The sequence below is a fragment of the Haliaeetus albicilla genome, chromosome 17, assembly GCF_947461875.1.
Source record: "Haliaeetus albicilla chromosome 17, bHalAlb1.1, whole genome shotgun sequence".
NCBI classification, from domain to species: Eukaryota; Metazoa; Chordata; class Aves; order Accipitriformes; family Accipitridae; genus Haliaeetus; species Haliaeetus albicilla.
Window position 1 is genome coordinate 28,629,040 of NC_091499.1, and position 18,606 is coordinate 28,647,645.

Sequence of the window (18,606 nt, forward strand, 5' to 3'; positions counted from 1 at the left end):
AACAAAATCTATGTTGATAAAAAAGTAAGACAGTTGCAATGTCCCCATTAGAAGAGAAGGAATATTATATTAGAGGAATTACTTTCCTAAAGTTCAAGAGGGATTTGAAGAAATGGCCATTTATCTGAAGAATTACATTTTGTATAGAACTTTACTTTCATGAGCTATGTCATGGAAATACATGATATGTACTTCTCTTTTCTTGCAGTGTGATTTAAGAAGATATACGAGTCAAACTAAAGGGCAAAACAAACATCAATGAGAAGCATTAAGATTCTAGATATTGATATTTCATTTGTGGCAAAATCATTCAGAAACTTATACTGAGGTTTGGGTTTTTTTTTTTCATTTGACTTGGCACAAATTTAGTATATCTTTATAAATGCTTGGAGCTACTTAGTTTAATTTTAGCAGAATGTTTTGACCCAGTTAAGAGGAAGGGAATGAAATCATTGTCCAACAAGCATAAATGACATTACTAATTGGATTCATTTTGGAAACTTAGGCAAATCAGATTCTCATTACTGGATCTAAACCAGCATGGTAAATATTTTTTTCATAGTCTTTTTTTCCATAGGCTGCAACCCTCATATGTTGTTTAGTTAGAATAATTTATCCCTATATTTATAGAAAATATAAATGTTTCTCTAATTTGCTAGGCAAATCATTTTTAGGCTTAACATGAGAAGTAATCAATTAATGAATTAATTGTAAAAAACCCCAACTTTTGACTAACTTGCCTGTTGTCAACTTTTGCTCATCCTTCAACTCTTTTTTTTTTTTTGCCAAAGATATTTCTTTATTTCTGGGATCTCTATCTGGACTCAGTTTTTCCTTAGTGTATTCCCTGGTAGAATTTTGCTTGTTCCCTCTTGGTGTAAACAACCATTCCAAGCTCAGAGGGCACATTATCAAGTGTAATGGGAGAGGTTTAATAAAGTTTGTGGACCAAAATTTAGAGTGGACTTCATACACCTTGAACAAGATTTAGGTTGAATGACAGAACCTACATTTGAAGTGATGTTCACAAACAACTCTCCAATGACAACAGGAAATATCCCTCCATTATGGACTGCAAAGCTCTCCTGATATTAAACTTAGTGCTGTACATGTGCATGAGCCACAAGAGCTAGCTGCATACATTATTAGATGTGCCTGATATTATAAGAATTAGTCTAGAATTATTTCTAAATTTTACCCAGTAACCATTTTGAAGTATTTATAAAGAGATTTCTGAAGCAGAGGCAGACCTTTATATCAAATAGATAAACCTTGTCTATTAATCTCCAGTATCAATGACTCTTGTATTAATGGATCTAGAATTGTGCAAATTCAAGAGGAACAGGCAGTTGAAGTTCCACCCATGTTATTCTGTAACTCAGTAGCCCTAGTACCCTCCTGGGAAGTGGAAAGTATAAAGTTGAGTGTCTCCAGGTGAAGAGGGCTCTGAAAGAGTGTCAGCTAAATCCCTGGAAGAGTACACAATGGCTATACAGGTATAGAGAAAATATCACCCTTACCACCATTTTAAAAGCAAAGTAATTATGTCTGCATTTTGTCAAGGGCCTGATGTTGCTGATGGGCTAGTTGTACTCAAAGCATGTCTGGCAGACAGGAATTGTTAATCAAGTTTCTGGATCCTAATAAAGTTTTTGAAGGAACTGGACACTAGACCAGCAGTTTTCCCTCTTTCAAAAACAGGGATGTAGGGGCCAAAAAATTCTGTGCTTGCATGGGAAGGTGCGTTATGGATGTAGAAACCTTTGGCTTTATGGAACCTCTTTGACAGACTGTTTGGGACATTAAAATCTTCTAAAATAAGGTTTTGGGTCTGACCTTGTATTTTTAACAGTGGGTTTCACTGCTGATTGGCAAGGGCTCACTGCTCATTAATCTTCAGGATTTATCTCTTATGGATTTTAAATGAGAGTCTGTCAATGGGGTCTGTAAAGTATATTCATGGTTGTGGTACAGCTGAGATTTGCATAGTCATAAGAAAAGATTCTCAGTAATTTGAAGACTGAGCTAGTAAAGTTCAAGTGCTATTAACATGTAGCTAGTAGGAATTGAACTGAGTCAACCCTTTGTTTGTCACTGTGTTGGTAACTGTGAAAACTTAATGATTGTTTATTGGGGAGGTGGACTTTAAACTGAGTCCAAATACCTCTCATCATAATGCAAAGCCGATTGAGAATCAATCCCAGTAATTGCTAATTGTAAACAAATCTTGACAACAAATAAGCTCAAGGTAAGGTAATGGAATTACCAAATATAGCCAAAGGTAAAAAAGGAGATTAGTTTAGAGCTAAGGATAGATGTCCTCCTGTAGAAGACACAGCAGGAACCCAAAGTGCTTCTAGATTCTCCCCAAGAAGTTCTTTGTTTCAAAAGACAGAACTTACCCTTTGGGCATTTAAATAGAATGTCTGTAATTCATAACTGAGATTACAATGTCACTATGCTGAGAGGCTATCTATAAGCTTATAGTTAACATAAAACCTGATGTATTGTTCTCATTTGTGGTGTGTATTTACAGATTTAAAGTTTCAAAACTTATTGCAATCTATAGGAAGTTTTCCAGTGACATTTAATCAGCTTCAGACCAGACCATAAAGCTTTCATTTTACCTAGCTACCACAATATGGCTGATATTTCCCTCTTATATGGCTTTTCTATGTAGGAACAATCAGGAAGATTAATTCAAGTTAACTTTAAAAATGGATTAATTAGGCCATATAAAAGTGTTGCATGGGCACTCATTCAGAATTAAAGCAGCCTCAGTGAAATTTTCATCAATTCAATTTCAAAATAGGTTAAACTAAATTAAATCAAGGTCATCTTAGTTCTTAATAAGTGACCACTCAAGCATTTAGCACTATTTAACTGGGCGCTTTAAACATACCCTTCTTGTTAATGCACAGTATTCCTCCATGTCCCCGCTTAGACAAGCCTGCTGAGATTTAGTCTCCAAGTATTTCTTTAAAAGTCAACTTCAGAACAGTGGAATGACTATCACCAAGTTGCTGGGAAGGCCGCATGTGCAGTCTTGGTCCTCACAGTTCTAACAGATGTGAAATATTGAGACGCTCATGGGTATCCACAGAACGGAGGCTGTTCTACATGGACTCTCCTGCAAGCAGCCTTAGTGCGTGGCTCACCCTGCTCTCACACTGAGTGCTTGTACTGCAGAGTGATGAGCACCCTGGAAAATCCTACTGAATGAGAATATTCTGTATAGATGCAGGTCTTGTAAATGAATGAGCCCAGATCTTATATAAAAAATTCTGAAACTTCTCAGAGTGCCAGTTCCTTCTATTATTTTCCAGCCAATGGCACACTTTCTTGTGTCCAGAAAATACAACATTAATATTAGTGATTTATTGCTGAATTCTGGTGGGAAAAAATGATGAATCACTAATATAAATTATTTCGAGGTTGCTATTACTGTTTTCATTATTACTTTCAGAGGCACAGCTGTTACAGTTAATGGTCCCTTCCTTGATCTATATTTCTATTTTGGGAAAGGACACCACATCTTTTCTCCTCAACATTTCTGTTCAGCTTCTTTGATCTAGTTGCATTCAGATGGTCAGCTTTGGGACTATGAGTTTATACAGCTGAAGTTCTGGAAGAAACTGCTGGCAGAATACCAGAACCATCACACCTCTGAGATACACAGCCTGTCTGGGTGGCAAGGAGAGTAGAAAATATAGTATGTGCCGTTCATCCCCTATCTGTAGATGAGAGCTACCTGTCCTGCAGTGATGAAGTTCTTGTCTTCTCTTTTGAATATTATGCATTATTTTAAAAGTAGTTCAATGCTTCTATTTTATAGAACACTACCAATACGTTTGTGCTCAATGAAATTGCCCAAAACTGCAACTTCAGAATAATGAAAAAGATCGTATTTTCCTCCAAAGTCTTCAAATGCTTCAGAACCAAGGAAAAAATAAAGTGGTCTCATTCTCTTTCAAAATAATGATCCATGGAAAAAATCTTACATATTGCGCTGCTGACAAGTTTATATTCCCTTAGCACTGAGGAAACATCCTTGATGTTCTCTCAAATGGCTCTTACATCAAATCTCACATTAAATAAAACTTTCTGGTTTTGCAGATTTGGAAATCATCTTTGCATTGGAAAATATATTACAGGAAGCCAGAAAGTGCAAAGCAATAAAACAACCTTACAATAATAAACCAATCACCACATGCTAATACAGACATGTAATGAATTCATCCACTGGAGTTGCTGAGGTTTTCATGTGGTGATCACTATGTGCCATTGCGCATCTTTTACTGATAATATGATGAAATGATTCCTCTTTATGCTAGAAAACATCTGAGAAACTGTATTGCTCTCTGTCACTGCAGAAGCAGAGGAAAAAATCTAGTTGAGACTTTTTTTTTTTAAGTGCTAACATAGTATGTTCATATAAATGGTGTTCCAACTCTGCTTAGAGATAATTTTAGTTTTCCCAGAGGTACAACTTTGACTAGACAGTAAGTATAGAAGTTCTGATGTCCAAGAAAGTTTTAAACCTCTAATAATATGTGAGGGTAGATGCATGAATTACATAAGTCTATTTACAACGCATCTATTTACATGGAAGTTAGCATGACTAGTTTGATTTCTCTTGACCTTGAGAATAATCCACACACTTCTCTAATTTAACAAATTTATATAAGATTAGTATCAATCTCATTATTTCTCACTTTTCATGATCTTCCATAGCAGCCTCTCTTTATTTCTGCCACATTTGCACATCTGTGGGCTTAGATAACAGCACAGTAAAAACACCAACCTCTTCAACTAACTGTATGACAAACGCAACACACAGTTTCCTGAGTTTTCAGCCATGATGACAGTTACAAGGTAATTGCAATAAACATAATAAACTTTTGATTAATTTAGATTTTCATACTCTTGTATAAGCCTTGAAACAAACTAGGACTTATATAAAAATATACAGCTGTTCATATAAAGGGTAGGGTAGGTAGTCTTCACCACAGAGTTGAATTTGTACACTCCTCAAATTGTACTCCAAGAGTCGAAAAATCTGCTTCTGTGTGCTTGCAAATATGTTTGTTATAAGATAGAAAGAAAAAAAAGGAGTTCCAAGAATTCCCCCCCTTTTTTCTTGTGTGGGTAAGTTTGAGTCTGGGTACAGGTGTTAATTTTGACATTTAGGACAGGTGGAAGGACAGGAAAAAATTCTAGGTAATTGTTTGCAGCTCTACAAGGGAGTGAAATTTAGTGTCTACTGCACATATCACCATTGTTTATGAAAGATACAGCACTGCTTAAAATTCTGTTTAAATGTGGAGCATTCTAAAATGGAAGATATATACAGCTTTATAAGTTGCTTATTTTTCTTTGATTGCTTTTTAATATCAGGGAAAGCTTGAAGGACTGATCAAAATCTAAGAACACGTGAATATTCAGCTTTTGAAAGCTGAAAGAAGATTTACTATTTGAATTTTTAGATTAGCTCAGAATGTGTAAATCCTTTTCTACTTCCATTTATCAGCAAAAGGTATTAGTATTCAGCGCATTGGGGAAGATGCACTGGCTTCATCTGCAAACAGAACAGGCAACAGCTATCAAGTTCTGACTCAAGGGCACATGACCTAGGATTTGGTCTCAATTTTTAAATTCTCAATTTGAGCAAATACCAAAGAACAACATTCATAAAGAGAAATCACTTTGATGTTCTTCTGAAAACCTTTCATCTGTTGTCTGAAAACTAACTTGTTCTTTTCAGTGGACAAAGAATATTTGAAAACACTTACATAGTAAGTTCTGTTAGCAAAGCCAGTTATGAAGAACTGTTTGCACAGAGCTGCTTATGATCTGGTGAGCATCCACTCAAGAATAATTGCACAATGATAATGTGCAATTAAATTAACCAATCATAACAATTACTGTAAATGAAAGTCACAGGAACAGAGTCTTTGAATGATGTAAACTTTGCAGGAATGTGATGTGCAGGAGAAAGTCCACTGGCAGACAACTGTTAGTACATTCCTGTTTTACACTGAATTTGGAATTTTGCTGCATAAGATAATACTTTTTTCTCCTGGAAAAATCTTTGGTTTAACTTACTGGTTATTTATTATGATTAGCACTACTTGGTCTATGTGAATTCTATATTAATAAAATAGTAATAACTTTTGCTAACAAAGATTCTACCTTCTGTATCTATCAGTTAGCAACAGCATCATTAAGAGGAATTAAAGTCTATATCTGAATCTACAACTCTATATTCCTGATTAAACAAAAAACCAAAAAACAAAACCTAAATCATTCTTTTATGTAAATGTAGTATCCCTTACGCAACAAAGTCTTGTGAGCCATGTGTGCAAATATTTTCATACAAATACACATGCTAACATTTGGATGCTTGATCTTAGTATTTCATTTGCATTTTCTCTTCCTTGATGTCAGATTGTTCTGTGCTTCTTTTATACTTAGCTACCTTTTTTATTATTATCCAAATATTTTAAGTTTATACATATGGATAAATAGATATTTCTAAATATATAGATACATAGAACTATACGTATATTACACATTTTATATCATGTGTAGGGGACTCCAAAGCATTCTACTTCTAGCAAAAGAGGTAAAAAATCATATAGAACAAAACAGTCTGGATGATTAGAGGTGAAATTCTTTGCTCAGTAGTTTAAGAGCTGCACTGGGAGGATCCACGTTAATCTTTAGTTCATATTTTCTGTGCAAACCAGTTACACCTCACAGGTGAGAGTAAGGACTTCAATCTTTGTCTGTCATGAATCAGTGCAGTTCCACTGAAGTCACAGGGATTAATTTATACTACTCAAGAATCTGGAACATATTTTTGTTTTTACTATAAACTAGGAAAAACATAGAGCTAACTGATAATGCAATGCAGGGAGATTTCCTCCTAAGATGCCCTACCTTTACTCACCTTTTTTATGTGGGGGGGTTGGGGTGCAGGGCACACTGTGATAGGAGATGATATTTATTAATGTTGGAGAAAATAAACTGAACATGCTTCACCTCGTGGTTTTGTTATGGAACAGATTTTCTATGAGCAGCATATGTTTGTTCTAAATAATGCACTGCCAAATTATTTACAGGCTACTTGGTTAATAAAGTAATTAGCTGAATACATGTTTAAAAGTTTAGGAAGGTGGTAAATCAATACCATTTGGGCAAATTATTCTCCACAGGAACAATATTTATGGATTTGATTTACTTGGCTTGCCTCACATCTTGTCCCCTAGGCTTGAACGAGAGATGTGAAAAGATCGCAGGTGTGATGTCCTTTACAAAAAACCCCCGCCATGACCAAAAACTGAAAAACAAAAAGGAAAGTTTTGGAAAGGAAAAGGAAGTTCCTTTACAATAAAGGAGAATCATGTACCTGATGTCAGGTTGTGATGTCGTGGAGCTTCTTTTACTGGCGGGACTCCTGAAGAACAAAACATAGATGATAAATTAATCTTCAGTTTCAGGCCAGAATATTTAAATAAATTTCAATAAGAAACATGCTAGTTTCTTGGAATCAACTCATAGATAGGAATCTCTATAAACTAGATTGGTTTTTTAAGTGTGACTTTCCTAGTAAATTATTTAAACATAGAAATTTTATATCTTGTAAAACCATAGAAGCAAACTGCTTCTAGATACTAGTTAGGGCCAACTTGCACTAGTACAACTAACTAACTGTTATCCTTTGAGGTTCCAGGACTTCAATATACAACATCTGTATGCAAGTCACTGTCATTAACCAATGTAGAGAAGACATAAATGTCTTAGACCACTAACTTAATAAATCAGTGTAACTTAGTATTATTAATTATCTTCAGAGGTATAGCAGAAACCATTTCTCTGTCTGCATATTACTGTAGGGAAACAATCAAGGCAGTGCTGTGTCCAGCAGGTTAGTCAGAATATAGGTGACCATGAAGTCTGTCTTATGTGTAAAAAGCACTTCTTGTTCTCAGGGTAGTTATTCTACAGGGTGAAGCTGGTGATCTAAAGCATCACACAAACGGAGGTGAACTTTGCACAACCCACTAGGGAGTGTAACAGCAGAGTAAGTGGGGACCACTAATCCTACTAGCCGGGGGGGTCACAGGCAGGGCACCGCTGCAGCCACATCGGGTGTGCTGATGGGATCCTTAATACTCACATGCAAAGAAGCCATCAGACATTCAGTTACTGGGGATTTATGCACAATTTCATCATTTTGGCTTACTTGCACATATTTAGACAGACTAACAAAGCTCCTCTTTCCAATCCCATGAAAAAACCCTAACATTTGCGTTTTCATTGCTGTTTGCAGAGATTTTCATCCCTTTATTACCTTTGGTTTTTTCATCTTTTAGATGTTTCTTCTCAGTTGGTTTTTCTGGCAAGGAAAAAGTAGCACGGTTGGTAAATTGACTGCTGAATAGATTATTACCTGGTGTTTTCAAGTAAAATTCTTTGAAAATTAACACAGATCTTTTAGGGTTTGTTTCAAATAGCAATACATGCAAAATTGTAATCCTTTACTATTTTTATTGTGATCATCTTCTACATACATACGCACACACAGAGTAAATTCCTACCTTCTTTTTCCTTAGCTGTCTTTGTTTTTTTCGTGGCTAGAAAGATTTGCAAGGAAATAACATTAAGTGACAGGCATCAGAAATACAGGGCTCTTACAATAAGTACATTGCACAAAGCTGATCTCCCTAGTAATTTCCCTGGAATAATAACTGTGGTAAATGTGTCTCATGGCATGTTTACAGCATATCTAATATTACAACCATGGCTGCTACCCTTAGTGGCAATAGCAGTTCTGGGCTTTCTGAACAGTCATTGGAAATTTTTTTAATATTGCTGGTTGCAGAGTAGTTTGGAAACTCCTGATAAAGGTTTTAGGCACTAGACTTCTGTAATTCCCTAACTACTGCCAGAATTCCCTAATTATTGGCAGCCAAAATGCATCAGGGAAGGATCCCTCTGCCTATTGCCTGCTTCTACTCGATGATCTTGAAGGTCTTTTCCAACCTAAATGATTCTAGGATTCTATGATTCTATGATTCTTGCCCTCTTTCCCAGAGCAATTTCAATTGTTTGAAACAAGTAAACAAACAAACAAAACCCCCCAACCAGGATATAGAGCTAGATGGACCTTTTGAACCACCAGACGTGACCATTCTGAAGTCCTGCAGCAGTAGATTCTGATTTATTTTTCTCTAATTGTATGTTCACTTAAAACATGTGCTTTTTTCTTTTCAGCATCCTTTTCCCCAGCCCGCAAACACAGACATTTGGTCCGTGACTCCATTCAACAAGGCAGATTGAAATTAAGTCAGGTGTATCGCTTCAGGCGTCTGAGCCCATTTCAGTATTCCCTGTTGTCTGCAGCAGAAAACTGGCAGGCTGCCTTCGAATTGTTCGTTTTCACATCATATTGTCTAACCAGTTGTAATAACGCTTTGTTCAATGTCTTCTGGTGCGTGTGTTATCTGATTAACACTAGCTTGCTCAGTGCTGATCACCTGTGTCTAGCTCACCAAAACGTGCCGCAGAAGGTGAACAGTGAAAATAACATTATCAGCCCATCAGAACAGTCTTTGGTAGAGAACTGCGTAGCTGCAATGCTGTCAGTTTACCAGTGCTGGTTTACATTAGTGTTGTTCATTGTTGATGAACAATATATATTGATCATCACTGGTATGTTCATTAATTCTTTCCATAAGACATACCGGAGAAATGTAACATTTACCTGCTGTCGGGATTTCACCTGTTGGCTCTCCAGGAAAATAATCAGAAATTAAGAAGAAGGGGGGAAGGAAAAGAATATGAGGTTCAGTGCCATGTTTTTTCAAGGCAAGTAACCATTTAAATAGATCTTCTCTTTCATCTGCAACTTTTCTGCAGGGTATTAATTTGCAAAGAAATGTGCCTTAACAATGGGCGTGTACACAGAATTTCACACTGAAAGCTGAGTCTCACTCTTTGAAGTACTATAATCCAGCATGCAATGGTTCCTGCAAATGCAAACACTGTGCCAATCAAAGCTTTCCAGCAAGCAAATATTTAAATAGAGTCATTTTAAAATATGTGCATTCAAGGTTATAGGTGACTATGCTGTTTTCCAAAAAATGTATTCAGTTTAATTGTTACCTCTCTTTTCTCATCATCCACACATCCCAACCAAAGACTGACGCTGACCTTGAATAGCTGGCGTTCACCCCTGTATTACTGTTTCTTCTGCATTATCAGTTTGCCTTGCCTTTTAAGAGTAAAAGCTCTTGAGAGCTGGAAAATTTTTTACTGCATCTTTGCACAGCACCTGGCACAAAAGAAGCATATATTCCCATGCTGCTATAATACCCATAATAATTAATGAAAATTGATCAATTCAATGGGATAGAAATTCCCTGGTGTAAACCATCATTACTTTTTTTAAATCAAAGGAATGAATTAAATTGTGATTTAGAATCCAGGAATTTTTTACCCATCACTACTTCATTAGTCCCAGTTTTATTCTGGAACACAATTTTAAGGAAAGAGAATAACCTCACTAGCCAAGCAAACCCTTTATTCCTTGAACCTAGAGCTAGATACAAAATGAATATGCTGACAAAATATTTCAGGGTCACCTTTGATTGAATTATCTCTGTATTTTCTTCATGCTGAGTTTTGGCCTCAGATGCAGATGAGGTTCTACAGCTTACACCAAGGTGAAAATGTTTCAGTCAATGCTTTTTCAACAGGAAGACTGAGGAACTGAGCATGATTTTCACTAACACACCCCAGGAAACTTTCATTCAGCTCTTTTTTCATAAGGGGACTCATAAATGTCAGTGCTCAATACTTAGGTATCACAGGCATTCAGCAAAGGCCAGTTTTGCTGCTAGTAAATGCTAACATGGTTAAGTCCTTTAATATTTACATTTCTGCTTATAATCATGCTCATAGTTGCTGAAAGCTGATACGTTACTGCATTGTGACCCATGGATTAATACCTGTTCTCATTTTCAGAAGGAAAAAAAAAAAAAAGATTTGTCTGAGGCACTAGGAATCTAGGAAAGGGGTTCATGCTCTCACTCCTTCACTGCGGGGCTGTCTGACTGAGGGAGCTGGACTGGCCCTGTTAAATGCATATATACTAATTTAGAATTAATGATTGATTCCCTTAGACAGCAAGGTACTGGAAGACTGTTGACCTGAAGGGTAGTTAGTTTGACCCTCTGATGTGTGAAACTTAAGTGCCATTTTCTCCTCTCAATGCATCAACAAACTTCCACTTACTCTGAGGGCTTTGGGAAACACTTTACCGCTATCATGGGACTTTCATTATAGAACTAAATGGGAATGGAGTTTGGCCAATGCTTCTTGCATGAGTAAGATATGCCAGCAGTTTTGACCTCTGTTCAAGGTAACCTCTCAAAATTTGAGAGTCTTTAGTCAGCATGCAGAGAGTAAATTCCGAGTTTCATTACATGTTCAAATTTGATATTGGATTAATTGCTGTAAAAGACCTTCCTGCATGCTAAAACAGAAATAGAGAAAAATAAGATAGTTTACCAATTGCTTTTATAATTGCATGGTAATTCACATAGCAGGTTACTATAAAAATGCATTTGTTGTTAATTTGAAGATGTTTCAAACTCAACCTTGTATTTCTATTTATAACCTATCATTCACTTAATGATACAATCTCTCTACTGATTTAAACCCCCAGGATAGATGTATAGAATTATTTCACATCCCTACTAGACCTGAACTCCAAAATCAGTCAGTGTTTTGTGCGCACAGCTACATCTCATACTGAATTGCATGATAGCTATGTCCATGTTATGGCAAGTATACTGTACACCTGGCTGAGAAATATATGAAGCAAAGCTATCTAGAGCTCTAGAAATAAAGAAGGCAGTGATCCAACTAAGTGTTCTTCTTTGAGTGGAAAAAAGTAATTTAAAATAGATAGCTTTGGTGCTTAAAATCTTGAACCAGATCTATTCAAGGATGGTTTGCTCAAAATAAGCAGTGTAAACTAAGGGTGGTTAGCTGAAAATAGGCAATGTAAACAGAATTACTTTTGTATATGATCATAGGTCTGCTTGTTACTATTTTGTGTTTTTTTGTTGTTGTTTTTTTTTTCTTTTCTTTTTCTAAAGGCACTGTTAACCTTTATAATCATTTCAAGCAGCAGGATACAAGCTCAAGAATATGGTACAAACATCCCTCTGCAAAGGTCAAGGGAAAAATATCTTGGCTGTTCCTTATATTCACAATATGCCAGGGTAATATAGCTCTTGATAAAAAAGTATTGTAGACAGTGATTTTGGGTTAAAATGATCCTCATTGCAGAAAGCATGAGGAATTAGCTACTTAAATCTCTGATGTTTCTCTAATAGTAGAGAGAGCCATCAGTGGGTGTCTCAGATAAATCAGTGCACAAGATATAAAACGTCAGTTAACAGATCCAGTGAATACAAGACTAAACAGATATGAATAATGGACTCAAATAGAGGAAAATTTACTTAAAATACTGGCAAAAATGGAAATAAACCCACCAATAGCTTCAGAAGAAGTAATAATTTTGCAGTGATAGCTTGAAAACTGAACACTGGAATTCAGGACTGCAGGAGATCCGTCAGTGTTGGCACATTTCAGATGCTTCGTGTTCCCCCTTATCCCTTTGGAGCTGGGGTTCAGAACAGCACTGTGCCTTCTGACAGGTGTTTAAGAGTGGGTATTCATCTTCTCTAACCTCAAGCACCTGACATAGGAGACTGATTTAGGAAGCTTAATGGCATCAGTTTGCCTTGCCTTGTTGTCAGCTTCTGACCTGGAGGAGGATGAGGTCTGTGTCTCCTGGGGCTTGGCCATGGTTTTGGATACTCTTCATAGATTACTTTACGTCAGAATAACATGGTGTTTGGTCTTGATGTGCCAGGCACAGCACAAAAAAGAAAACAGAGATCCTGTGCTAAAGAGGCTACAGCTAATTCATCTGTGAAGGTCCGTACTTCAATGTTTTCACAATTCAAAGCATGCAGTGTAAACACTGTCCTTCTGATTGTTGTCTAATCATGATTTGCAGTATGCAATATGTAATGACTTGCCACAATAAGCGTAGATCCCAGTCTTTATCTATTCAGAAGTCTTACTGACCTTAACAACGACTTTATCTGGTGACTTCAGTAGAAGTCTTTGTTATGCAAGAAATTCCCCTTGAATCCTCCTTAAAACTCATCTAAAATGGAAATACTCCTTTCTCTTCCTAAATTTATTTTTTTTTTATTAAGGTAGGAAAAAAAAATTATTGAAACAAGGCCAAGAATGTGCTTAGTGAATTAATGAAATAAGTCCTTTCCAAGTGGTAAAAGAAGTAATGAAAAGGTTGTCTAATTCAGTTATGCTACATGCCATTTTGTTATTTTTAATAAACAATATATTAGCATAAAGATAAATCATGTGTCTACACTCATCTAAAATCACCAGAGCATCAATTATGCTACTAGCATAACTTATTTTACTTTTATAAAAAAGTAAAAATTGCAAGAAGAGTTCGACTGTTGTGGTTTCACAGTATTAAATTGTAAATGTACTTAGTTTTGGTGTGTTCAGCTGTTAGAAAGCAGATGGAGTACAAGAGTATCTGTAGTAGAAGCAAGAAAATAGCATTATCTAGCATGACAAAATTGCAAAAATACAAATTGAGGCAACATGCATCTGAAAAGAAGGTTTATACTCCATAGGAAAAGACATGACACGTACTTGCAGTATTTTTCAGTTTGACTGGGAAGTAAAAAGAGGAAAGAAAAATGGTCAGAACAGTCAGGTGCAGTATAATACTGTTATGGCGGAGAATGGCTTTATTTGTTCTATGTATTAACTGCATATCAAAACATAACTTTTAGTAATCTCACAGTAATCAATAACAATCTAATGATGGATAATAATAATACGGATGTTCTCTTCTACACGTGATAATTGCTTTGCTAGCGTTAAGGATGAATAACACAGAATTTGAACCCTTCACTTATTTCCTTTCATGGAGAAGCATGGAGGGGACATTTTTTAAACCCATGGTGATTGCTTCACAGTGAAATGGAACAGTGTTGCTTCCTAAACCTGCAGCAATTTTGCTCTATCTTGTACAAGCGAGGCTGCATAGGAGCTGTGATATGCAGAGACATTTATCATAGATGATGGATAGTGCCAGGTCATGATCTGAATAGTGTATCATATAATACCTGTTCTGGATGAAAATTAAACTATTGCTGGTCCTGAGAAGTTGGCTCACACAGGAAGACTGTGAAGTCCAAATAAATGGTGGCTGCCCACAATTAACTAGCAAAATGAAGCCATTTAAAGCAAGCACTTTCAGAAAACAGTTCAAATTCTTTGCTGGCATAGCTCTTTGACATCGGTGGAATTACAGAAGCAGAAATTTGACCTTTGATATATATAACTTCAGAAAACAACTGGCATTGCAAATATGTACTGTGCTACCTTAGCTATGGTATGACATGTCAAGGCCATTCTATGCAGCAAAATAGATCACAGGGCCATGATTTTGATGTTTGTCATATACAATTGTATTTTTCAATTTCTTTAAATAACAGTTTCAAAAGCAATGAATACATAAAATGCAGGAGTACTTACCTGGTTTTGCAGGTGGAACACCTTTTTCATGTCTGACTGCTTCATGCTCTAGAAAAAAGAAACAGCATAACAAAATTCCCATAATGTTTCTAAGTTACATTTTGTATGTTTTTTTTGTTTGTTTGTTTGGGGTTTTTTGTTAACTAAGAAGGATTTCATGTATATTTTCAGGGATAAACATTCATTTTCTCTTGCATCATGCTGTTATTTTGGAAAAAAGACACATGGCTAGTTACTAACAGATTATCCACTGAGAGATCTGCTACTAAATAGCGAAGTTCAGTAGTACTGCACATAGCTCCACACATGCAGCTACTGTTAATGTTACTAAGAGTTATGCAGGTATCTTAAGGAAGAAATCAGTTAATAGGGGCTCCCTTCCATTTCCGAAATGTAATTTGTATCTACTCTCCATTTTTGTTATTTGAAAGGAGAGTACAGAACAAACTCAGCAACCATTCACTCGACCTTTATGTTGTTGATTCTGACATACTTGAGCTGTATTCCCAAAGTCTCGAATGCATCCTATTCCATATGAATAAATTATATCTAACTGAGGAAAATTAGAGAACTAGCACTGCTTGGTAGGCAATGCATCCCCTCACCCCCTGCCCTCCTTTCTATTTCATAATTATTACTGGAAAAATTGAGAATTTTTGTCAGGTTGCTGGAAATGGAAAAGATGAAGCTTTGTTTTAAAAACAAGGTCTAGAACTACATAATTTATACAAAAGTCACACCTGCTTAAAAGGAATTGAAAAAACCCCACACCACAAATCTCCCAGCACAATAGCAGCTATACCAAATGCATGCAAATAGGGGCCACAAGACATTTTAGAGCTGCGGAATCAGTGGACAGCTATGCTGGCCTTGTTTCCAGGTGATGTTCCCTACAGCTAAAAAAATGTGCATCAGTTTCTTTTTGAGCAACAAGGACACAAGGGTGGGCTGTAAAGTGGAAAATGTTGAAAATGTGAGTAGCCACTGAAAAAAAGGGCAATATGCCTCAGCCCTTCTGCTACTTAGATGAATAATTGAACTAGCAACTGTGATTTCAGGTGAAGATATATGCCAGGAAATACCGAGATGAAGACATGATAGGGAATTTCAAATGGGAAATAGTTTTATGAGGTGTGAATTAAAACTTATGTCAGTGGAGAGTGATATTTTTCCCATATCTAGGCTTTTTTTGAGCATAGTAGTATTTGGGGATTTAAATGAATAATTTTTTTTACTTTTGCAGTTTACCTTGCATGCTGAAGGTATGAAACGTATAGAAAGTTGACAAGCAGGCTGTGTGGTAAGTTAATATATGGACTCTTTCTTCAGTTCTTTTTGACTGAGAAAAATTCTAGGCACAGTTATACTAAAATAATATGTGATTAGAAAGAAAATGTGATAATGTCTTTCTTTTTCTTTTTTTTTTTTTTTTTTTTTTTTAATTCAGCAGGACTATTTATTCAACCTAAGTAATTGTTAACAGTGATTTTTTTAAAAGCTTGTCACTCCCATATTAATTTTTTTTGTTGAGAATTGTGATACGGGAAGTATAGAATGAGTTGACGCCTGTACTGAAGCAATTGGTTATGTCAAATGGACTTTTAAATAGCAATGAAAAGACAGTATGTTAAATGAAAGTAATGGAAGGCATGGTGATAAAGACACTCTTATTTTAAGCAAAACTAGAAATTGCTAAGGGAGAGTTTCCATATGTTAAAGTCAAAAAAGCCACACATATCCAGCTATTTTACAGGATTTTTTCTGATAAGGTAGGTACCACGTACTTGCTGGCTTTGCCTGGACTACAGAAGACAAAAGAAAGTAAATTGTAATATTTAGATACAAAGAGAAAAGAGGTTCTACTTTTTTTTTCTTTCTTTTTAACATTCAAATATTTTTATGGCTGTCAGTTCTCACTTGTTCTTAGCTTCCCCCACTCATGGAAAGGTGCACAGCATTCAGGCCCCTAAAATGCAGGTAGGCTTTGACATGTTTAGACCTTTGCAACTCCCGCTAGCTATCAGCTCCTGCTGAAATAATGCAGTATCCTCTCATTTAGCACATTAACACATTTATGTATTCCAGGACCATTTCTCCTTGTGCAACAGTGTAAATCAGAAGTAGCGCCAGACCAGTCAACAGGCGATTGGAAATTTTGGGTGGGATTTAACTCATTTGCAACACTGAGAACACATTGGTCTATACTTTTAGTCAGGAGAGCACTAGTCATCTCCAGAGGCTAATTCATATCATTATAAAAGACAGGATGACTTACCCACTGTTTGAAGTTGCCTGTTTCAAGCTCAACAGGTATTGATCTGAAAACTTACAAGTTATTCCTGTAGTGGCTTATGTTAAGTTGGCCAACCTGAAATACTGCATTTTTAGTTTGGTTCCAACAAACAGGAAAAAGGCTCGGCAAGGACAAGACTCTAACAAATCTTACAGAAAGTAGTCAAGTCATGATATTTCTGGCAGCTTTGTTTCCAACCACTGCTAAACCACAGTTTGAGCTTTCTGACTTTGCTCACAAACTGAGAGTGAAACTCAGCTGACTCTAAAAACAAAATTGTGAATTTAGCTTTGAAAATCCTGTAAATTCAAAGATGTCATTTCTTCCTTCTCCAGACTTGTTTGCCTGTCAGTAATTGCTAACTCATTAAACATTCAGGTTAGAAATATATTGAAGTATTTTGCAGTAATTTCTCCAATTCTATTAACAGAAGCATAATTTATATGGTTTTGAACAAGCTACAGCAGTTTATGATCAGATAAAAACTATCAAAACAGTATTCTTATTGGATAAACAGAGTGCTGTAAAACATCACTTCATAGTAAAATGATAGATTATCATGAGAGTTCTTATAGAAAGCAATAAAAACCCACAAATTATATGAATGTTCACAATTAGAGACAGATCATACTCTTCTGTACAACATCTATTCTGCTACTGCAGAGAAGAAAAGACATACAAAATAAGAATAGAAATGAGGTAGTAACAAGCACCATTTAGCTTAAAAGAAGACAGCATTTTTTTTTTTATTGAAAATACTCATCATCATCATCATCATCATCTCAAATGAAAATCCGATATTGGCATCATTGCCCAAGATTTGGCAATCCTTAATTTTATGTTTGGACCAAGGTGACCCCCAGTAGAAATCAAGAGGCTGATATCTAGAAAAATCCTTCAAAACAGCTTTGTGTTGACTGTCAATGATGATGAGAATGTTCTAATTCCTTGGGTGACCCTTCAGGGATTCTATAACAGTCAATATTTTGACTTGAATTTTTTCTGTCAGCATTATTATTACAAAACCTACAAGGTCTAAATCATAGAAAAGACCCAAAGACTTAGAGATTAGTTCCAAAAATATTTTCCCCATGAGAAAGCCAGTTTAAGACCCATCCAAGTTCCTAATCCAACTGGTGATTCATCCTCCTGCTTCTCTCCCTACTTGGGCACTGGTCTCTGTGCTGTAAATTCAGCTGTAATTTCTCTTGAAAGATCTGAGGTTGAAAAAAACAAACAGCAATGCCTTACAAGGATATTTGGGATCATTTCAGAGATCTGATTTACAGCTACACCCCATTTTGTTAGCCCAGCTCTGGCAGAGAGGATGGAGCAAGCAGCCCAAGAGCTGAAACGTCTTGACCTGTCTTTGTCATTGGAAAGACTGTTCTTATAACGGTATCTGCGATTGCCACTCTGCTGGATTTGCTCTAAAAAAGTGTTATCAGTCACATATTTCAAAATACTGTAAAAAAATGATTGCAATGCAAATGTACTACGTGAGTACTGAATAGTGTTTAACACCCCCTCTCCCCCTCCCCCCCATAAATCAGGAGAGAATGACTTGTTCCTACCTGACTTCTCAGTGGGAGTTGTCTTTTGTTGTTTAATTTTCTCCTCTGTATTGTGAAAGCAGCATTAAAATT

The 18,606-nt window shown here is 36.1% G+C and overlaps 1 protein-coding gene across 1 annotated transcript in view; it reads right to left on the reverse strand.

Annotated features, from left to right (window-relative positions):
- The window catches only part of TRDN (triadin), a 239,427-nt gene that overhangs the window by 14,290 nt on the left and 206,531 nt on the right, over positions 1–18,606 (reverse strand). Inside the window, 8 exon segments of the mRNA XM_069805163.1 lie at positions 7,412–7,459; positions 8,357–8,401; positions 8,604–8,639; positions 9,770–9,796; positions 13,777–13,797; positions 14,668–14,715; positions 16,452–16,469; positions 18,535–18,579. Coding sequence (XP_069661264.1) covers positions 7,412–7,459; positions 8,357–8,401; positions 8,604–8,639; positions 9,770–9,796; positions 13,777–13,797; positions 14,668–14,715; positions 16,452–16,469; positions 18,535–18,579 — 288 coding nt within the window.